The sequence below is a fragment of the Guillardia theta genome, assembly GCF_000315625.1.
Source record: "Guillardia theta CCMP2712 unplaced genomic scaffold GUITHscaffold_6, whole genome shotgun sequence".
Classification (NCBI taxonomy): domain Eukaryota; class Cryptophyceae; order Pyrenomonadales; family Geminigeraceae; genus Guillardia; species Guillardia theta.
Window position 1 is genome coordinate 480,336 of NW_005434668.1, and position 20,642 is coordinate 500,977.

A 20,642-nucleotide genomic window follows, 5' to 3' on the forward strand; every position below is an offset into this window, starting at 1 on the left:
AGGGAGGAGGGAGAGTGGAGGGAGGGAGGGAGGGAGAGCGGTCGGAAGGAAGGAGAGCGAACATGAGAGGAGGAGGGAGGGAGGGACAGAGAGAGGGCGTTGACGTGTGACTGGCAGGAGCAAGGCTTACATCCGCCTCGAGGCGGGTTGGGGTGCAGCCGAGGGGGAGGGTGCGCTGCCCTCTCCTCGTTGTCGACCTGCTGGAGCAGCAGAACCTCGCGCGGTTCTTCCTGGAGTGGCGACTGAACTCCCTCAAGGAGAAATCCACGACTCTAGCTCTGTGGGCTGTCGATCAGGTGGGTAGAGGAGGAGACAGGCAGGGGGGACTGAGGGCTGCCCAGGGAAACCGCAAGGCCTACGAGGTTGAGCGCTCGCTCCTGGCGGAGAACTCGTGGGCTACAAAGAGTGTCATATGGGAGGGATACCAGTACGTCCTCGTCCTCCTCTTGCTCCTCCTCCTGCTCCCCTCTTGCTCCTCCTCCTGCTCTTCCTCCTGATCGTCCTCCTCCCCCTCATGCCCTCCCCTCCTCAACCTGGTTTTAACGTCCCCTTTCCCTTGCCGCCCGACTATTCCAGCCTTCGCATGCCAACTACCTGATTGCTGTCTGCGCTACCTGCCCCCTCCTCCTTGCAGAAAACTTCTCGTAACACGCCTCACCAGCGCAAGCCCGCTACTCGGGGTCACTCAGTCCACTTGGTTCTGGGCGCAAAGCTCTGAGGAGAACGGGAAAGGTCGAGCGGCCATGATGGAGGCTTTGCTTGCTGCCGGGAAGAAGATCGAATTTCTGAACTTCCAGCTGGAGTCTGCGGTGGGACTTTGGCCTGTCGCCCCTTCCTCGCCCTTACCTCGCACACCCTCCCTGCATTCCCTCCTCTCTCCTTCTTCCGGCATGTCCTCGTCCTCGTCCTGGTCTTGCCTCCCTCCTTCCTTAACTGTCAGCTTCCCCTTCAGCCTACTGCCCTCTATCCCCTCCCTCTTCCTCTGACGACTTTCCTCCATCAGCGCCACCAGCTCATCGAGTGGCAAGGTCTCGCCGACTTCCACAACGTGGACGGCTCCTGGATCTCGCTGAAGCTGCGCGAGGTGGAGAGAGAGCTCAAGGTGGCGAGGCTGCTGGAGGACATGAGGGCTGCCGGGAGCATGGTCAAGACCAGCGACTCCTTCCAGTCCGCAGTGGAGCAGGTGGAGGGAGAGGTCAGAGTGAACCCGAAGCTGCTGGAGGAGTGGATCAAGAGGTAGAGGGCCTCATACTTCTGCCTCCTCTGCTCGCCCCTGCTTCTTCTCTCGCTCCCTCTCCCTCTTCTCCTTCCTACTGTCCTCTCCTGTTCCCTTCCCTCTCCATCATTGTGCTGTCCCCGTCACCTCCTCCCTCTCCTGCTCCCCTCCTCCCTCTCTCCTGTCCCCGTATCCTCATCCTGACAGAGACTTCAGCGCTGAGGGGAACAGGGAGAGGTTCAAGACGAGTGGCTTGTGGTCCATCCTCACCGATCCCTCCTCCTCCTCTCTCGAGTCTCAGCTGCACGACTACTTGGCCTGCCTGCACCCGCACGACGAGCATGCAAGGCCCCAGAGGAGCATGCTCGATGCCAACGAGGAGCAGAAGCAGAAGTTCCTGGATGTGTGCGCATCGTTAGGTAGGAGGAGGAGGAGGAACGAGCAGGAGCAGGAGCAGGAGGAAAGGGTGCCAAAGATGAGGAGGAAGGGAGAAACGAGGAGGAGGAAGGAGGAAGCGTGGCAAGAGGGAGGATGTAGTTGCCCCTAAGTCCTTCTCGTCAGGTGTTGACCAAGACCGGCTCAAAGATTTTGTCTGCCAGCTCGAAATTCTCCTCCTCCAGTCCTTCTGCGACCTGGAGCTCAGCGCGAAGGCGCAGGAGGAGGCCAAGAAGGAGCTCTATGCCATCCGCGCCGAGCTGCAGTCGCTTCCTACCCCCCGCCGCGATCCTCCTGAGCCAGCTCCGTCGTCTTCGACCTCCCTGGTTCCTGTGAAGCAGCAGGAGCAGGAGACGGCGAGGCTCGACCTCTGGTGTGCCGAGCTCGCTGCCCTCCCCCTCGTCGACTCCTCGTCTGAGGGAGGAGAAGAGGCGTGCGCAAGCCCGATCCATGCTGGTCCTCGCCACCTGACCCAGGGGGAAGAGGAGGACGTCGGCGGGGAGAAGCCAGGGAGGAGGGGAGGGGAGGAGAAGGAGGAGGTCGAAGCCCTTAAGGCTGAGATCCTCCGGCTCCGAGAGCAGTTGACGCACTGCCAGGTGCAGCTGCAGGTGAACACGTGGGCACTTCCTACCCTCCCTTTCCCTTCTCCCACTGCCCTTCTCTCTCCTCCCTCCTCCCGCAGCTCTTCCCTCCCTCCCTCTCACCCTTCCCTTTCCTTCTCTCCCTCCGTCAACCTTATCTTTCTCCTCATCGCTGACGTTTGCTCGCAGAACGCGATTAACAAACCTGACCTTCTCGAATGGATTATGTGACCTGAACCCTTTCCTTTGGAATTCTTTCCTTCTCCTCCTCACCCTCACCCCCCTCCTTTCTTTCCACTTTTCTCGCTTCCTCCCCCTTTCTCCTTTCTCCTCCCCACTCCCCGCTCCCTTGTTCCTCCTCTGAATCCCTTGTCTCTTGTCTTCTTTCGGTCTCCTGCTCATTGTCTGCTGACGAGATTTTTTTGGGTTGTGATCCTTCTCAAAGAATTACACTCTTAAGCTACAAAACAATACGAGCTGCCTCCCCCTCCCCCCCCTTCCCTATCTTCACCCCATACCACGAGTCCTTCACCTCTCCTCCTCCTCCTCATTTCTCTGCTTTGGAATTCACAAACGCCATCCTGGCCTGATTGGCGCACCGCTCGAACGAGGCGACCTGAAACGTCATGAGACGGGAAGAGCACCAAGGAGAGGAGAGGAGCAGAGGGAGCAGAAGAACAAGTTGGGAGAGCGGGAAAGGGAAAGAGCTCGGGGGGCATGAAGGACTAGACGAGTGGAGGAGCATGAGGACAGTGAGGAGAGAAGTGAAGGAGAAGAGGAAGCAGAGGAGTGGAGGATGTGCTGTTACCATTTGGGCGCATGCTAGAGGATTTTCAGCGTTGCTCTTGTAACATTGCATAACCGCCTGCTCCCACATAAGGCGCAGGTGGAGCATATGTGGCCCAGAGAAGATGAAAGGGGGAGCAGGACCCAGCACAGAAGCAGGAGCAGGAGCAGGAGCAGGAGCAGGAGCAGGAGCAGGAGCAGGAGCAGGACCCAGCACAGAAGCAGGAGCAGGAGCAGGAGCAGGGGCTGGAGGTGGAGGTGCTCAAAGTACCTCCCTCTCAAGCTGGCAGGTTGGCTCCTTGCTCGCGGGATGAAACGCACGGGCTTGCACGTCTTTGGTGTGCTTTTCCAATCGCTGGAGAGCTTCTTCTTCGGCAAGCTTGTACACACCTGGAGGCGTGTAAGGAGACGAAGGATCAGAAAGTTACAATCATCAAGAGTCAGAAGAGAAGAGAGAACTGGGAGGGGGGCAGAGACGCAGAGGCAGCGGGAGAAGAGGGGACCTGTCACTTGCTGCAGAATCTTCTCCTTCAACGCTTGCTTCTCGTCGTCGCGCTTGAGCGTGAGATTCTCGAGGTGCTCGACGTAGGCACGTTGCATGCGAAGTTCCCTGCGGAAGAGGAGGAGGAGGAGGAGGAGGAGGAGATGAAAAAAATCAAAAGATTAGCCACCACAAGAGACTCTCTCGCTCATCCTCAGTCCCTTCCTACCCCACTCTTCCTCCGCGCTTCCTCTCCCTACCTCTGCTTCCACACGGCATCGCGCCGGAAGGTGCTGTCAAAGATCGACGTCGGGACCTGCTAGCTTGTCAGCATAGAGCCCATGGAACAACATCATGCTCACATCGGGAAAAACAGTGACATCTGTCAGCCTGTCTCGTCTCTGCCACTGGCGTCATCCCTACCGCCTCCCTTTCCCACTCCTTCCTCCTCCTCCTCCTCTAACCTTCTGCTTCTCAATCTCTCTCGTCTTCCCTCCAAGTCTCGACCACAATCTGTCCAGCTCGATCAACGCACAACCCCACAACCTACATTGCCATCGCCCACCTGTCGGAGAAGCGAACGCCAGGAGCAACCAATACTCCTCCGACCGACTCAGGCGAGTCGCTGACATGCAAAGAGTCAGAGGGTTATGCGAGGAAAATGATTAGAGGCTCCGGAAAGACTATGAGAGGACGAGAGAGCACAGCACAGCACAGCACAGCACAGCACAGCACAGCACAGCACAGCACAGCACAGCACAGCACAGCACAGCACAGCACAGCACAGCACAGCACAGCAGATGCTGTGTCATGATGAAGAGGGCGATAAGAGGATTAGTGGAAATGATCCTGGGGAGCGATACTCCCAGGACAGACCTTGTGCTATCGTTGGATTCTAGTCCTACTTTTTGAGCCTGTCGCACCGTCAGGTAATCCCCTCAGCAGCAACAGCTCCACCAGTCTCTCACCTGCTTGATCGCCTGGTCAAGATCCGCGGCTTGCGTCATCCTGACCCTGGCAACTCAGTCAGATCAGAGCAGCGGTGCTCCTGTGACCTCCAAGTCGACATCGTCTACTGTGTAAAACCTAGCTCGCTCACAGAGATGTATGTTCACTTCTTCTCAACCAGCATGATCTCAGCCGTCATCCAACCTCTGCACTTGTCCCTTGGGATACAGCAGATCAGAATTTCTGCCCGTCGCACACCATTGCTGTGCACGTATGATCATCCCATTCTCATCAGCTCTTTGTTGCTGGTGACCATCTTTGTCTTTCTTTCTGTGTGTTGCTCACGGCTCTCCTTCCCCTCACACCATGAAGCTGTACTTCAGACATCGTGACTCCCTAGTGCCCTCTTCCTTTCCTCCTTATCATGTCCTTCCCCGCAGTAAATCTCTGCCTCGTGATCTCATATCCTCTGGTTCACTCCGTCGAGATCTTGTTCTCAATTTCACTCCCTCCCTCTTCCTCCTCTTCCTCCTCTTCCTCTTCCTCCTCCTCCTCCTCCTCCTCGCCGCCACTGTCTTTGGACAGATAAATCGCTCACCTTTGCCCTGCAGGCCTTTGATGACTTCTGGAACAAACTTCAAGGTCCCATTCCTGCCGTCAGCACAGGTGAGGAGAGTTGGAGGAATCAACTTCTGACCTGAGCGGCAGATGCTGATCGGAGGAACCGCCAAGCCTCTCAAGGTCTGCAGAGTCAGAGGAGGAGGGTGAGGTCGACTGACTTGCTTCATCCCTGCAGTGCATGCGGAGAAGAAGCGAGCAGTAGCAACCGCAGCCCTGCATGCGAGCAGCAGCACCAGCCAACTGAAGCCGCTTGCTCCCGCCAGCACTACCGACCTCGCTATGATGACCACCAAGGGCTCAGCAGCTCCCAAGAGCGCCCCAGTCCCTCCCTCTCTAGAGCATGTATCCCTCCCTAACCTTCTGCGCTTCTGACTCCTCCGCTAGTTACAGGAGCAGGCAGACAAGGCGAGGGCGGTGGAGAGAGTAGCAGAGGTTCGCATGCAGGAGGAGGCTAAAGGGGTTTCCAAGGGCGACGAGGAGGCGACGAGGAGGACGAGGAGGATGGACTTTGAGCGGGCGGCGTCGTCACGGGGAATGCCAAAGGCTGACCAAGGTGCCCCCTCAGCACCAGCTGAAGCACCAGGTCCAGTAGCTGCAAGAGCTCAAGCTCAAGCTCAAGCTCAAGCTCAAGCAGCTCCAGCACCTGCGACTTCCACCCGGAGCACTTTGACAGCGTCACCCGTTCAGCAGCAACCCAGCAAGATGCCAGCTGGACCTCAAAGCCGTGTGGCAGCGCCAGTAGTACAGGAGGCTCCGGCTCACGCCGTGGGGGGAGGGGGTACGGGGAGCGAGGGGAGGAGGACGGTGGGAAGAGAGGAGCATGCTGGGGTAGTAGCCAGGCAGGTGGGCGAGAGGGAGGAGAGGCAGAGGTCGCCGATGTTCGCTAGCGCGTACAACAGCTTCCTCGAGCAGGTAGATCAGCAGGCGGTGCAGCGGCTGGATGCTCCTGCATACCAACCTCGCACATAGTTTCATTCACATTGAACAAACAAATTCACAAAGAACTTCTCCTTGGACCTGCTTCCCTCCTCCCCTCCTCCCCTCCTCCCAACAGTCCCTCTTGCATATCCTCTTGGACTCCTCCTATCCCGCCTGTCTCCTCCTCTACTTCCGTCTCCTCCACTCCTAAGGTCTCCTCTTCTAGTGACGCGCTACAAGCCTCGGCTTGCTCATGGCGGCTGGGCTCAGCTGCGTGGTGTCTTCCCGTCCTCCCTTCCCATCAAGCAGCAGCTCTGCGCGTTGTCAACGCATTCATTCTCGCATGCCGCTCGTACCTCCCATCCCTCCTGCTCCTCCTGCTCCAAAAGCCTCGTCCTCCGCGGTTCTTCTCAACCTCGTCACAGGCTCCTCCTCCTCCTCCTCCTCCTCTTTACCTCCCCAGCGGCTCCACCTGCTTCCTCAGCCACTGATTTTCACCTGCATCCCTCCACTCACTCTCCTTCGCATCCTCTCGTCCTCGGAACTCACAGCAGAGATCCGCGTTGGTCCGTCGTAGCTCGTAAAGCTCGCGTGCAAGATGCTCCGTGCTACCTCAGACCATGAGACCATGGGGACAAAGACGAGGGTGACAAGAAGCAGGAGGGGGCAAGGGAAGGAGGGCAGGCAGAGAGAGGAGGGAGGAAGGCAGAGGGGAACGAGGAGGAAGGGGAGGGAGGAGGGGAATGAAGACCTCTGCTGCAGCTCCTGCCGGGTGATGAGAGTTTCGGACTTGAGGAGACTGTCGAGGAGACGGTGAGGAGGTGGGGAGCAGGTAGAGGCTCTAGCTACCAGTAGCTGTCGGTATCAGCGCAGTAGCTCTGCTTCCCCAGCACGTGGGTGTTTGAGGGGTGCTCCTTCCTGTCGGCCTGCTTGCCAGGGTCAGCCAGGAGGAGCGGAGGGCCGAGCTCTACGTGAGTCGGTGACAGCGGAGCTCGCAAGATCGACCGCAGGCCTGTCGAAGCACGAGAACTCAATCTATCGTCCGGGGGAGGAGGGGGGGGAGGAAGAGGAAGAGGAAGAGGAAGAGGAAGAGAGGAAGAGGGAAGTTTCGTACTCGTGTGATTGTTTTCTTCTTCTCCTCGCTCACCGTTCAACTCGATGGTCTCTGAGTAAACCTGTAGGGCAAGTAAGGAGTAGGAACACAAGGAGAAAGAGGAACAAAAGTAGGAGGAGGAGAAGGAGGAGGAGGAGGAGCAGCAGCAGCAGCAGCAGCCAGAACCGTACATGTCCGTCCCCCACGTGGGGAGCATGCGAGTGCATCCTGAGGGATCTGATCTCCTCCTCCAACTCCGCGTTCCTGATTGTCAGAGCCTCCAGCGTCTCCAGGTCCGTATCATGGGCCCTCGTCTGCTCTTGAAGATTACGAGGACGAGACCGGGGAAAAGGATGAGGACGAGCAGACATGACGAGGACGAGGACGAGGACGAGGACGAGGAGACGGAGAAGGCGAAAGCGAAAGCGAAGGCGAAGGAGAGGGAGAGGGAGAAGGAGAAGGAGAAGGATGTGCATGCGGAGTTCGAAAGCACCTCAGCCTCAAGAGCATCTCTAACTGCCTGCAGCGCTTCCATCAAGTTCGCTTCTCCTGCCTGAGACTCCTGCGACCAGAGTTTATCACTCGTCATCCTCGCGCGCCAGGGAGGCTGTACCTTCCTCTCCATCGACCACCTCAGCTCCTTCGCCTCAAAGTTGGCGCACTGCGCTCGATATGCAGCTACAAGGATATCGAAGGCCTGCGGGAAGGATGAGGACGAGCGCGCATCGACCAGCATGGCGCGCATACATGCTTCAGGTTCTGGTATGTGCTCAAGTCCATTCCCTCGATCTCCAGTATGGCTGTTTCGCCGAGGCTGGTGAGCCCGGACTTGTGGGAGTCCGCATGCTTCGGCGTTTCGGCGTTCTGCATGCTCAAGTGAAACTCCAAGGAAGGAGGAAGGAAGAGGGGGAGCAAGACACAGCACGAATGGACAAGAGGGGCAAGACAGAGCAGGAAGGGGCAAGAGGGGCAAGACAGAGCAGAAGGAGAGCAGGGTGGGGGGGCAAGACAGGCTGCATGCCTGCTCCTCTTACCTTCGATGCCCTAACGTGGGCTGCGATCTGCTCGTTTCTGGGGTTGTGGTGGCGCAGAGGATCGGGAGAGAGGAAAGGGGGTGCACGAGCAGGGCTTCCAGCGGCTGCTGGGCTGCTGCCAAGGCTCAGCCTCGCGACCATCTCACGATCAAAGGTTCGGCTCCAAGGACGGAGGATGGAGAAACTGCAACATGTACGTCAGAGAACAAGATGTGCGCGATGTGGGACCTCTCCTCTCCTCGCCCTCTCCTCGCTCCTCCTGCCCCTCCTCGCTCCTCCTGCCCCTCCTCTTCTTCTCCTTCATTCCACTAGATCCCCTGTTCCTCCTCCCCCTCCCTCGTTCCTCCTCCCCTCCTCTGTCCTCCGGACGCTCGCCATTTCACTCCATTTCCGTTCCCGTTTGACCCTCGCCCCCGCTGTTTCATGTCCATCTTAACTACCCTACCACCTCAAAACAATACCCACCCTTATGTCACAAAATTAGTCATAAAAGTACCGGTATCTTGTACTACCCACCACACCTTATGACCTGATTACCACCCACTACCCCCTTCCCGGCCTTGTTTTTGCCTGCTCACAAATAATCCAATTTTCGGGCCGGAAATGAAGGCAGGCGTAGGCAAGTAGAGGGTAAGGAGAACGAGAACGAGGAGCAGGAGCAAGCAGCAGGAGCAGCAGGAGCAGGACCAGGACCAGGACCAGGACCAGGACCAGGAGGACCAGGAGGACCAGGAGGACCAAGAGGACCAGGAGGACCAGGAGGCGCAGGAGGACCAGGAGTAGGAGCAGGAGGAGACGCCGAGGATGTAGATGAGATGATATGAGAGAAAAGAAGACAATAGAGGATGAGGAAGTCAAGGAGTGATGAGGAGGAGGGGAGAAGGAGACGGGAACAATCGCGGGGTCAGTCATGGACAGGGGAGTGGACGACAGAAAATGTATATTAGAGAAGTGAAGCCATGAAGAATGGACAGCAAGGATTCGTTTGGAAGTTTCGGTGTTGTAGAAATAAAGGATGATCGCTCCACGTCTCTCATTTCACTAGATTCCTGTACGATCGATACCTTGGACCAGCTAGTCGAGTGCGCTGGTCTTACTCGTCTTCTCGCGGCATGTTGCGCTTGTACGATCTGCAAACGTGTTATGGAGGCGAGGGGCATGCGAGTTGACCACCTGCGAGCGAAGACTTCGAGCCAGCCTCTGATGATCGGGAAGGGGAAGGAAAGCGTCAGAAGCAACTCGCGAGTGAACGAAAAAACGGAATAAGAAGAGAAAGCGATAAGAAAGGTATGCAAGGGGGCAAGACAGCAAGACAAGACAGTGAGTGCGGCTACATGTCGCCTTCGTCAGGCCTCTTTGGCTTCCTCTGACAACTCGCAGCGTCAGCCTGAGCTTGCAGAAACTTGTCGCTATCACCTTGCGCTCTGGCTCCACGAAAGTCTCCAGCTCTGACGGAGGGACCTGGAGGACGCCAGTCATGCTGCGAGGACAGCATGTCGAGGGGGGGGGGGGGCGTGCACTGCTTACTATGTACTTGGAGTTCATCACAACCGCCTTTCTCTTCTTCTCCTCGAACGCTTCCAGGAGGCTCTGAACACAATCGCGCCGATCATGGGGCCGCCGCCATAAGTGCCAATCACCTTCGGTTTTGACGATGCTGATTCTTCTTGGCCGTCCCCCCTCCTCTCCTGCACTGTCGCTAGGTCGCTGCTTCTTGCCGGCTGGTGGGGAGCGGATCAGGGACTGCAGCTCGGCTCATGACGGCACTGGACCTGCCGCACGAAGCTCGGGACGCCCGTACTGTTGAGCATGTCCGATGCCTTGGGAAGGGCTCGTTTCTTGCTCTGACGGGAAGGTCACTCGGAACAAGATAGCGTCCTCCCCTGTCACCTTCTGCTGATTGCTCGCAGACGCACTGCTCTCATGCGCTTGCTCGGAGGATGTCACTTTCTCGTCCGCTGCCTCCTCGGGGTTCTAGCTGTTCAGTCACACGCCGGCACACAAGGAAGCGACAGAGACTCGCCTGCCGCTTGCTGGACTCGTTGCCCGAGCCATCACTGAGTGTCAAGGTCAGGCGCGAATAAGAAATGCAGACAGGAGTATAGTAGAGGCAGAGGAAGGATGAACGATGCGACCAAGACCAAGACCAAGGGAGGTTGAACAGATGGTGAGATGAGAGTTGAGATCATCATGATGCTGATCGCATGTCTACATGTTGATCGCATCTCTACATGTTGATCGCATGTCTACATGTTGATCGCATCTCTACATGTTGATCGCATGTCTACATGTTGATCGCATCTCTACATGTTGATCGCATGTCTACATGTTGATCGCATCTCTACATGTTGATCGCATCACTGCATGTTGATCGCATGTCTACATGTTGATCGCATCTCTGCATGTTGATCGCATGTCTACATGTTGATCGCATCTCTACATGTTGATCGCATGTCTGCATGTTGATCGCATGTCTGCATGTTGATCGCATGTCTACATGTTGATCGCATCACTGCATGTTGATCGCATGTCTACATGTTGATCGCATCTCTACATGTTGATCGCATGTCTACATGTTGATCGCATCACTGCATGTTGATCGCATCTCTACATGTTGATCGCATGTCTACATGTTGATCGCATGTCTACATGTTGATCGCATGTCTGCATGTTGATCGCATGTCTACATGTTGATCGCATGTCTACATGTTGATCGTATGTCTGCATGTTGATCGCATGTCTGCATGCTCCCCTGCTCTCCTTCCCTCTCCCCCCCGCCTCCCTTCTCCACACCTGTCATAATCCGCCAGGCCATCCATTTCCCACGTTTTTTTTGGGTGTAAAACCTGATTTTCATACTTTTGGCGGGTAAAACATGGCTGAAATGGAGGCTCACAGAGAAGGAGAGCTAACCTGATCCTCACCATCATCATCATCACCACCACCATTATCATCGTCATCGTCATCACCATCATCATCATCACCACCACCATCATCACCATCGTCATCACCACCACCATCATCATCATCATCATCATCATCATCATCATCATCAGCAGCAGCAGCAGCAGCAGCAGCAGCAGCAGCAGCAGCACAACCACCACCACATCCACAGCAGCAGCAGCAGCAGCAGCAGCAGCACAACCACCACCACATCCACAACCACCACCATCCCGATGATCATCATCACCCCAATACTCATCATACTCATTATACTCATCATACTCATCATACTCATCATACTCATCATACTCATCATACTCGTCATGTTCACCACCACCATCGTTATCATCATCCTCACCGTCAAGTTCTGCTATCCTTTGCCTGCACCTAATTGTTCGTAATTCTTCGTAATCCTCATATTCATGTTACCCCTCACCTCATCCAGAAGAGCAGGAACGCAACTGTTGAGAACAAAAGTGAATCGAAGAGAGATGGAGAAGTGAACAACAACGAGGCAGCAGATTGTGACAGACTTCTTAGTGCTACATTTTAGAACAGGAAGAGGAGAGAAGGGGTGAAGGTAGATCGCACAAGGGAAGGAACTGTTGCGCTATAGATCTCATGGAGCAGCCTCGCCCAAGCCCCTAGTGACTTCCTGGCAGACTATGGAACATCAAGTGGGTGACCGTGTCCAGAGTCAAGACGGTTTCCGAGCGACTGTAAGCTGAAGTTCAACGGCGGCAGGGCAGGGACTGACAGGAGGGTCGCAGGTCCAGTACGTGGGAACTGTCAAGGGAGCCAACCCCGAGGACGGCTGGGTCGGCCTGGAGTGGGACGCTGAAGGTAGGGGGAAGCACGATGGCAACTACAAGGGGACTAGATACTTCGAATGCGTGGATGGCTTCGGGTCCTTCGTTCGCCCTGACACGGTTTTGGCGAGTCCCCTCAGCTTCCAGGTCAGCCCCCCTGACGATCTGACCGAGGTGAGACGTTGAGATGGGGAGCAGGAAGCTTTCATCTTGAAGTACGCGAGCGAGGATGCGGCTGGAGCTGAGGAGAAGATGGACTTCAGGTCTGCAGAGAAGGGAAAGGCTGCAATCGTCTGCGAGTTTGTGGGGAAAGAGCGTGAGCTGCAAAGGATGCAGAAGACCTCTAAGCTGGAACATGTCACGCTGATCGGTGCAAGGGTGCGCTCCGTCGGCGATCCAGCATGGCTGAAGGAAAACGCCTCGGGGGTGAAAGTCCTGATCTTGGATGACAACCTGTTCTCGTCCTGGGCGACAGTCCTTGAGCTTCTAGCCCACCTGCCCCAGCTGCAGGTGCTTTCTTTGAATGGCAACAGGATGCAGCCGCCCGATGCGGCAATCTCCAAGATGTTCGACACTTCTTCCAATTTCCAGTCGCTGACGGAACTGGCTTTGAAGACCACCAGGGTGGATTTTGATCAGTTAGACAGTTTAATGCACGCGATTCCAACTCTGAAGAACTTGAGAATAGCGAACAACAACATCACAAAGGTTTCCTCCAAGGAATCTCGGAGGAATTTCGACAGATGGCCAAAATTGGAGCTCCTGGATCTCAGCGACAACAAGATTGAGGACTGGAATGAAGTGCTACACCTCTCTGAATTTCGACAGCTCCAGCATCTCCTCCTGAATGGAAATCAGTTGAAGGAGGTCTTCTTCGACAGGACTGAGAACTACGTCGATTTCCCTGAGTTGAGGACTCTAGCGGTGGCAAACAATCAGATCGGGTCCATGCAGAGCATCTTTGAGATCAAGAAGCTCGCCAACATCATCGACCTCAAGTTCCAAGGGAACCCTCTAGCGCAGGAGCACGGCATCGTCGCCATGCGCAGCATTCTGATCGCCGTCATCCCTGGCTTGACTTCTGTGAATGGCAGCGAGGTCCGCAGCAGAGACAAGTTGGAGAGCGAGAAGTGCTACATCTCAACGTGCGTCAAGCACGCGGATGGGCGGAGTGTCGAGGAGATCGCAGCTTCAGACCCCACGTTTGCTGCCCTGATCAAGGTGATCGCTCGAGGGTCGTTGAAAGTCTCTCACCCCTTGCGCAGAAACATGGAGCCCCAGTCATTCAGGACGCGACCGCGCGATCCAACAGCTCGACCATGCTGACTGTGACGCTCAAGTCCATGGCCTCGGACTCGTGCAGCAAAGCCCCCGTCACTCGAAAGCTACCAGCCTCCATGACGGTTGCGAACCTGAAGCGAATGTGCCAACAGCTCTTCAAGCTCGACGTGTCGAAACAGAGTTTATACGTGAAGTCGAAAGAGGAGATCGATGCATGGACTGGTACGCGATCTGTATTGACTTGCGGGTCACGTATTGATCGCTTTTCACAGCTGATTGCATGGATGACGACATGAAACCGATATCATTCTACATAACACAAGAAGAGTGTGATGTGCTGATGCAGGAAATTGACGCCGCTCTGTCCAATAGCTGAGGTATCAACTGGAGATTTTGGTTGTGAATAAATGAACAGACACAAAGGAATAGCTTCTGGATGACAACAACGGTGAACACAGAACAAACAACAAGTAGAGGACTGCCTTCCTCGTGGTGGTTCTTCAATGAAATTCTTGTAAACATGGCAGGCTCGCCGTTGCCTCATCTTACTTCACTTGCCGGGCAGCGTTGCCCGAAGGAAGCAGCGCATCTGCCATTGCATACGCTGCTGGTTTTCGAATACAAGTCATCCTCGTCGCATTCCCCTTGAACCCTCTCTTGCGGATCTCGTCCCTGCTCGAGATCTCTGCTTCCCCGTTCGTCCCCTCCTGCAGACCCGTCAGGCCATCCTGATTCCCCATCCCTGAATTCATCAATTCGTTAATGTGATGCTCCCGTCGGTTCACGTCGTTGTGAACTTCTCTATGGATCTGGGGGGAGCACGCGCGTCACCGAGCATGCTCGTTCTCTTAGTTCATCCTCCTCACCTTCCCGTCCCGCAGATGCACGATGCGATCAGCGTAGTTCCGCAGGTGGATGTCATGCGTGACCATGATCATAGTGATCCCGTATCGCTTGTTGAGGTCCACCAGCATGCGCATGACAAGCTCTGTGTTCTTCGTGTCCAAGTCCCCCCTGCACAAGAGATGCTTGTCAGAGGCTGGGACATGGCAGGAGCAGCTCATCACGTTGGCTCGTCTAGGAGGAGGATGTCCGGCCAGTTCACCAGCGCGCGAGCGATCGTCACTCTCTGCTGCTCCCCTCCTGACAGCTGAGAGGGCAGATGGTACATCCTCTCCTCCATCCCCACACTCTTCAGCAGCTGACGACATCGCGCGCGTCTCTCGGCCACGGCAAGCTCCCCTTGCAGCGTCAAGGGCAGCTCCACGTTCTCGATGGCCGTGAGCTGCGATATCAGGTTGAACGTCTGGAAGACAAACCCCAAGCGCTTCAGGCGCAGCTCAGCTAGCTCAGAGTCGGGAGTCCGATCGGAGATGAGCGTCTCGCAGATCTTGATCGTTCCCTTGGTCGGCCGATCGATCGTCCCGATCAGGTTCAAGAGCGTTGACTTGCCCCCGCCGGAGGTCCCGTAGAGCATCACAAACTCCCCTCGTTTCACGCTCAGGTTCACCCCTCTGAGTTGAAGTCACTGGATCTCAGACCTCAGATGCTCTGTTACCTCAGCGCAGCGACTCCTTCGATGCCATGCAGGTATGTCTTGTGACAGTTCTTTACCTCCACAATCCTCGTATCATCCGACTGAGGGCAACCTCAATCAACAACTTTTCCGAGGTGAGGCATCATTCTACCTCAACAGAACCGTTCGTGTCTTCCTCCAGGTATGTCGAACTCTCCAACACAATCTCGTTGCAGGGAGCATCCATCCTGCGAACGCTAGAGAACAACCCTTCTTGGTTGACCGCGCCTTGTGTCTGCAAGAATGGTCAACAAAGACTTGCAATTTCCCCTCATCCATCCTCTGTCCGTCCCCTTCCCATCTCGAGGTACCGACACTCTTTCAGTCCTCTCTTCCTCCCTCTCCTCCCAATTTTCAGGTCTGCCGCTTTCAGGCTTCACATGTTCATCCTACACCCATCCAAACGCATGTGAAACTGCAGAGGATACAACCGTCATCTTGAGCAGAAATCAGCGATCTGAAAGCCTCTAATCGCTAGTCCTCATCACTTGGTCCTCATCTCTCATCTCGTCTTGCATGCTTCTTCGCCTGTCCTCTCCTCTCCTCTCCTCGATCCGCTCCCCATCCTCGTCCCTACACCATCCCATGTTTGTTCACATGTCCCCTACCCCCTCGACCTTTTGACCCCCATTTCAACCCATCAAACAACCCCTACCTCCACAATCCTTGTTCCTCTACCGGTATCCTCCCACCTACCCTACCCCCTCATATTCTTCCCCAACTGTATCATCTCCCCTCATACCACCCCCTACCCCCGATATGTCCTTCCCTGCACCTCAAAGGTCACCCTACCTGCTTACTCACCTACCCCCTCCCATCCGACTTTCCATACCACCCTACCCTCCTCTCTTACATCCTTGCAGGGTAAATCCTAGGTGGTAGAAAGTTGCTAGTGTACCAGTACCCCTTCTTTTTAGTATTAAAACACCCGTAGTATTGATGGGGGCTACAAACTATCGCGTTCTTATCGCGATGGAGACGTCGGGAACGGAAGGAGCGGGGAGGTCAGGCAGGAAGGGAGCAGGGAACTAGATGAAGAGACAAGACAAGATTGTTTGTAAGGACAACGATGACGTACAAGGACAGGTAGAATGAGACTCTTGCGAATGGTAGGAGACAGAACCTTGCTCGGGGGGCAGCAGTCGCGAAATTATTGGATCTGCAAAGCACGTTGCGAAAGCGAGAGAAAACGAAGAAGATGATCTAAATCGCAAAGATTTGATGTTGAAGCAACTCTCTCTTTCAAGAAAGTTCCTTGTCGTGTCTGAATAGGGCGAAGCCATGAAAGCGACACAGACCGGACCGGGTCAGAGAGCAACAAGTGAAGCTATACAGTGAGGGAGGCCTACCGTGTCTTCGAAGCTGATTTTTCGGCAATACAGAGCTGTCAGAGCTGATGGAGGCTAATGACATGATTTCGACGTGTGTTGCATGTTTGACAGAGCATGTTGAGGCTGTGTGCAAGAGTGAGCAAGACTCCTGAGGTTTTGCATCAGCAATGGTAGAAAGTTGTCGAAAAAAGTTGGATAGGCTGATAGCTGTTGTCGGGCTGAGAGCTGTTTGAAGCATCATGACTTCTGTTTCATCACTCGCCCTCCACGCGCGCTATTAACCCCGCAGACTGCCAACCCAGGCGTGACAGCAGCTTGTCCTCCGCTCTTGCCATCTCAGCCTGCGAGGGAAGGCCAGCAAGTCAGCGGAGGCCCTTGCGATGATGATTATGCGGCAGTACCTTGTCTTCCTCCCCCGTCTCATGGTCGTACCCGAGGAGGTGGAGGAAGCCGTGGACCATGAGGACCCGCATCTCATGCCGCAAGTCGTGGCCACGTTCTGCAGCCTGCCATCACAAGACTTGGTTCAGAGCCGAGGAGCTGCAAGACATCGATGACCTGCGCTTCAGCTGTCTGCACTGAGATGACGAGGTCTCCCAGGATATCGTTGTCCGTCTCTTGAGGAAAGCTGAGAACGTCGGTAGCCGTGTCCTTCTGCCGCCATTTCTTATTCAACCCCCTTATCCAGACGTCTGAACACAGCACGATGGAAAGCTCGATATGCTCGTCATAGTCCAGGTCGGATTCAGGGTTGAACACGCTCGAGATAATGCTATGAGCGTCCCAACGGAGATCCTCCACGAATTGTTCAGACAGGTCAATGTCCTCCAGGCACATGTCAACTACGATTCCTTCTTCCTCTCCTCCCATCTGACTCCCATCAACTAGTTGTAGCGCCATGAATCGACTTCGCTCAATCTTGGGATTGACGACGTGCGGTTGAAACTTGCTGGTGATTTGCGATGAAACCAAACCGCACGTCGATCCGGCACGGCGCATTATCGGATGCAGCGGGAGATTCCAGCAGAGAGATCGCCATGGGCTAGCTGCTGCTGCTGCATGCCTCTGTGTCAACAAGCACGAGCTTACACATACCAACAAGCTCATCGCCACGCGCGCCCTCGATGCCCTCCCCCAAGATCTTCCGCCCCGCATGGCCCCAACTTTTACATGTGTATTCTAAACAATATTTTTCATTGTACAAATTAAAATAAAATATATTCATATAATATATTATTTTGTACTAATTGTGCCGCTAAAAAACAGTATCTTGTACCATAATTAAAAGTAAACAGCATTTTACAGAGTTGTTCACGCTGCCATGGGCAGTTGCAGGGTACGCTCGTCGACTTTCTGAAGAGAGGAGGAGGAGGAGGAGGAGGAGGAGGAGGAGGAGGAGGAGGAGGATTGAGATACTGATGAAGCGATAAGGCAAAGAAGAGTGTGGGCAGGAGAGCAAATCAAGGTTGAAGTCGGAGCTGGGTGAGGAGGGGTAGGTGCTCGATTTTAATTGGGTTCAGATTTTCCTGATCGGCGAGAGAGGCAACTGAACAGAAAACATTCAAGATGAACTTCGCTCAGTATCTTTTAGCACTGGGAATGCTCGTATCTGGCAGCATAAACACAATCTGCACCAAGTATGCGGACATGCAATGTGTGCCCAACCACAGAATCTCCAGTCCAGCGGATCAGTGCCGGTACGTCAACTCAACTTCAAACTCGTCGGGTCCTTCGGGCGGATCGTTTGCTAGCGATGGTTGTCCCATGGGGTGCGAGACCTTTGACCATCCGTTCGTGCAAGCAGCAGGCATGTTCCTCGGCGAGATGTTCTGTCTCTTCGCACTCCAGGCCGTCTTGTGCTTTGGTATTCCTGTAGAGAGGAACCGCGACTACCCCGTCATGCTGTTCGCTCTCCCAGCACTTTGTGACTTGGTAGGGACGAGCCTCATGTACCTCGGCCTCACCATGACATACGCAAGCGTCTTCCAGATGCTGAGAGGGAGCGTCGTTCTTTTCACTGGGATTCTCTCTGTGATCGTGCTGGGGAAACGGCTGGCGGCGTGCCATTGGACGGGGATGATGCTCGTGCTCGCCGGTGCATTTGTGGTGGGATCAGCTTCGCTCAAGACATCAGACACAACTTTGGCTCCGAGCAACCCGGTCCTGGGGAACTTGCTCATAGTGTCCGCGCAGTTTGTTGTCGGAATACAAATGGTGGTTGAGGAGAAGTTCCTCAGCAAGTATCAAGTGCATGCGTTGGAGGCTGTGGGGCTGGAAGGGGTGTTTGGGCTCCTCTACCTCAGGTGTTGGTTGGGTTCGTATTCCTTTCTTGCTGCCTTGACGCTGTTTCAGTGTGGGCCTGGTCGCCATGTACTACATTCCTCTCGGCAACGACGTCTGCCAAGGGAGGCCGTGCGTTGAGAACGCTATCAGTGCAGGCCTAGAGGTGAAGCAAACCTGAAACCCCTTACCCTCCCGCCATCTGACTGCTCGTCCTGCGACTTCGCAGATCGCCAGCTCTCCTGTCCTCGCCCTGGTGCTGCTGGGGAACATTGTTTCCATCGCGTTCTTCAACTTCTTCGGCATCTCCGTCACCAAGTCGCTGAGCGCGACGCATCGGATGGTGCTTGACTCCCTCAGGTCTTGAGCTCCGGCTGCGTCTCACGGGCAGGGCTGACGTCAGGGGGTCGCAGGACCATCGTGATCTGGGGCTTCTCCATCTTTGCGCGCTGGCAGTCCTTCGATCAGCGGCAGGTGGGTCGTGTGCGTGTGGTGGGACTTGCATGAAGAGACAGCAGGTGATCGGCTTCTGCATCCTCTTCGCTGGCTCCATGATTTACAACGAAGTCATCCGCCTTCCCTTCGCCAAGGAGGAGGTACAAGCCTGGCCTGCCCCCGACACGTTTGCGCACATTGACTTGTGACCTCCAGCCCTGGCCGGAGGCTGAGGTGAACATCAGGGAGAATGCAGTGAAATACATTTACGAGGATTCTGATGCTGAAGAGAACGAGGTGCGGCACATGATCGACCTAAGGCTTCATGCTGACCAGGCTTATGTTTCCCCGTGCAGGCACTGCTGAATGAGCACGATCGTCCGTGAGTGACGACTGGGTCACGTGACGTCAGCAGACCGTACAGCTGGAGATATTGCTTGGCAAGATGTGAGGGAGTGAATGAGTGAATAAAGAATGATGTCTCATGATGCTTGAAAGACGGCACTGTGACCGTCCGACAAGACACTGTGCGCAGCCCGCGGCGGCCCGGCGCCGCCGCAGCGCTCAGCCGCTGAGCAGCAATGGCGCCAGTAGTAGCACTGACTGAATGAATCCGAGGTGAGCCTTGCACACGGTGACCCATTGGCGGCTGACTCCAACTTCCAGTAGTCACTGCCGCAGTGCTCACTGTAGGGCTTCAGTGGCAGTCACGGTGGCCGGCCCGGGCCCGGGACGGTGTGAAAGAGACCCTCGTCCCCGCTGCCATGTTCGCTCCATCGGGGAGGCGGCCGCACCTCTACCCCCGGTCACCGGTGCCAAGTTGATAGAATACCCGGGCCTGGCACCCTGTAGGCCTCCTTCCTCTGCTCAATCCTCTTCTATACGCTGGCCGCAGTGTGAATCACCGGGCCCGGCCCGGCCCGGGCAGCCGTGGCCCCCGCGGCGGGCCGGGCCGGCCGCTCCGAACTTCGGAAGCCAAGTTCCGGGCCCAGGGGGGCCGACACAAGCTCCGACTCCGAGCGATGAGCCCGTGACGCCGGTACCGCGATACTGGCTTACTCAGGCTGCTACCGTCCGATCGGGGCCCCCCCGGTTGCCCCACCCCGCGACTGGCCTCTGGACTGAGATTCGTAGATCATCGGCAGCTACTGAGGGCACGGCGGCGCCGTACGCCGGGCCGCCGCCCATTCTGGAGTCATTCCGAGTTGGTTTGAATGGAATTTTCAAGGGGGTGTGGGGCATGGGAAACAGGGGGTAGTCATTCGCGGCCTGGCCGCCATGATCATCGGATCCTGATTGTCAGTTTCCTGTGCTGGCAATCTCGGATTAAACTCATACGATTTTCAACGGTAACGGTTACCCATCATCGGATGCCCGGGGCATGACTTGATCATAGTACTACCTGGTTCTTGTTTAGATCTAGAGCAGCATCATTCAGAACCGTTTTGAACCGGCGGCCGCGTGACTGCCGGGCACTGCGGCACTGAGATGACTCCGGAGGCTCGTTGTTCTGCCGGGGCCCGGCCGTGAGAGTCAAGCCCGGCCTGAAGGCTTAGTAGGGTCACTATGATACCTGACTCTGATCTAGATCTAGAACAGCGTCTAGATTATCAGCGTCTAGATTATCAGCGTCTAGATTATCAGCGTCTAGATTATCAGCGTCTAGATTATCAGCGTCTAGATTATCAGCGTCTAGATTATCAGCGTCTAGATTATCAGCGTCTAGATTATCAGCGTCTAGATTTTCTGCCTGGCATATTGGTTACTTCCCTGTAGGTCCTCTCCTAAGCTTTTGTTGCCCCAGCCCAGGCTTTGACCACCCGCTTCCTCTACTCTCCCTCCCTTCCCTCCCCTCCCTCCCTCCCTCCCTCCCT

The 20,642-nt window shown here is 55.6% G+C and overlaps 9 protein-coding genes across 9 annotated transcripts in view; 5 read left to right on the top strand and 4 right to left on the bottom strand.

The window, feature by feature from the left end:
* Positions 1-2,408, top strand: part of GUITHDRAFT_160994 (hypothetical protein) — a gene marked incomplete at its 3' end in the record, with an annotated part of 5,880 nt that extends 3,472 nt beyond the window's left edge. The window contains exons 7-13 of the mRNA XM_005840196.1: positions 210-296; positions 342-427; positions 662-809; positions 1,004-1,236; positions 1,565-1,635; positions 1,778-2,259; positions 2,334-2,408. Of these exons, the coding sequence (XP_005840253.1) occupies positions 210-296; positions 342-427; positions 662-809; positions 1,004-1,236; positions 1,565-1,635; positions 1,778-2,259; positions 2,334-2,408 (1,182 nt within the window). The remainder of the gene's footprint in view (positions 1-209; positions 297-341; positions 428-661; positions 810-1,003; positions 1,237-1,564; positions 1,636-1,777; positions 2,260-2,333) is intronic.
* A 1,784-nt stretch (positions 2,409-4,192) lies between these two features.
* GUITHDRAFT_64330 (hypothetical protein) lies at positions 4,193-4,411 on the top strand (the record flags this gene model as incomplete). The annotated part of the gene is made up of 1 exon (XM_005840197.1): positions 4,193-4,411. A coding segment is annotated over one exon (219 nt), but the record flags the coding sequence as incomplete, so codon positions are not given.
* Positions 4,412-4,629: 218 nt separating this feature from the next.
* Positions 4,630-5,738, top strand: GUITHDRAFT_100980 (hypothetical protein; the record flags this gene model as incomplete). Its single annotated transcript, XM_005840198.1, has 6 exons — positions 4,630-4,755; positions 5,059-5,113; positions 5,156-5,188; positions 5,244-5,410; positions 5,459-5,621; positions 5,668-5,738. The coding sequence occupies 6 exons, from the start codon at positions 4,630-4,632 to the stop codon at positions 5,736-5,738; spliced, it is 615 nt and encodes a 204-aa protein (XP_005840255.1).
* A 470-nt stretch (positions 5,739-6,208) lies between these two features.
* GUITHDRAFT_100981 (hypothetical protein) lies at positions 6,209-8,254 on the bottom strand (the record flags this gene model as incomplete). Its single annotated transcript, XM_005840199.1, has 11 exons — positions 6,209-6,300; positions 6,503-6,594; positions 6,738-6,785; positions 6,836-6,912; positions 6,958-6,998; positions 7,134-7,161; positions 7,271-7,393; positions 7,573-7,641; positions 7,693-7,776; positions 7,827-7,943; positions 8,114-8,254. 11 exons carry the CDS (start codon positions 8,252-8,254, stop codon positions 6,209-6,211), a joined length of 912 nt encoding a protein of 303 aa, XP_005840256.1.
* Positions 8,255-9,443: 1,189 nt separating this feature from the next.
* GUITHDRAFT_100982 (hypothetical protein) lies at positions 9,444-10,305 on the bottom strand (the record flags this gene model as incomplete). The annotated part of the gene is made up of 7 exons (XM_005840200.1): positions 9,444-9,479; positions 9,530-9,574; positions 9,641-9,703; positions 9,754-9,834; positions 9,886-9,957; positions 10,004-10,087; positions 10,255-10,305. The coding sequence occupies 7 exons, from the start codon at positions 10,303-10,305 to the stop codon at positions 9,444-9,446; spliced, it is 432 nt and encodes a 143-aa protein (XP_005840257.1).
* Positions 10,306-11,721: 1,416 nt separating this feature from the next.
* GUITHDRAFT_100983 (hypothetical protein) lies at positions 11,722-13,522 on the top strand (the record flags this gene model as incomplete). The annotated part of the gene is made up of 5 exons (XM_005840201.1): positions 11,722-11,775; positions 11,827-12,012; positions 12,064-13,086; positions 13,131-13,368; positions 13,419-13,522. 5 exons carry the CDS (start codon positions 11,722-11,724, stop codon positions 13,520-13,522), a joined length of 1,605 nt encoding a protein of 534 aa, XP_005840258.1.
* Positions 13,523-13,994: 472 nt separating this feature from the next.
* On the bottom strand, positions 13,995-14,909 carry GUITHDRAFT_156998 (hypothetical protein; the record flags this gene model as incomplete). Its single annotated transcript, XM_005840202.1, has 4 exons — positions 13,995-14,160; positions 14,214-14,660; positions 14,705-14,784; positions 14,835-14,909. The coding sequence occupies 4 exons, from the start codon at positions 14,907-14,909 to the stop codon at positions 13,995-13,997; spliced, it is 768 nt and encodes a 255-aa protein (XP_005840259.1).
* Positions 14,910-16,211: 1,302 nt separating this feature from the next.
* GUITHDRAFT_150364 (hypothetical protein) lies at positions 16,212-17,218 on the bottom strand. The gene is made up of 3 exons (XM_005840203.1): positions 16,612-17,218; positions 16,455-16,559; positions 16,212-16,394 (listed from the first exon to the last, which is right to left on the bottom strand). The coding sequence occupies exons 1-3, from the start codon at positions 17,050-17,052 to the stop codon at positions 16,308-16,310; spliced, it is 633 nt and encodes a 210-aa protein (XP_005840260.1). The 5' UTR covers positions 17,053-17,218; the 3' UTR covers positions 16,212-16,307.
* Positions 17,219-17,637: 419 nt separating this feature from the next.
* GUITHDRAFT_91990 (hypothetical protein) lies at positions 17,638-19,255 on the top strand. The gene is made up of 8 exons (XM_005840204.1): positions 17,638-17,709; positions 17,830-18,356; positions 18,406-18,499; positions 18,563-18,693; positions 18,747-18,807; positions 18,852-18,929; positions 18,985-19,065; positions 19,125-19,255. Exons 1-8 carry the CDS (start codon positions 17,653-17,655, stop codon positions 19,152-19,154), a joined length of 1,059 nt encoding a protein of 352 aa, XP_005840261.1. The 5' UTR covers positions 17,638-17,652; the 3' UTR covers positions 19,155-19,255.
* Positions 19,256-20,642: the final 1,387 nt, after the last annotated feature.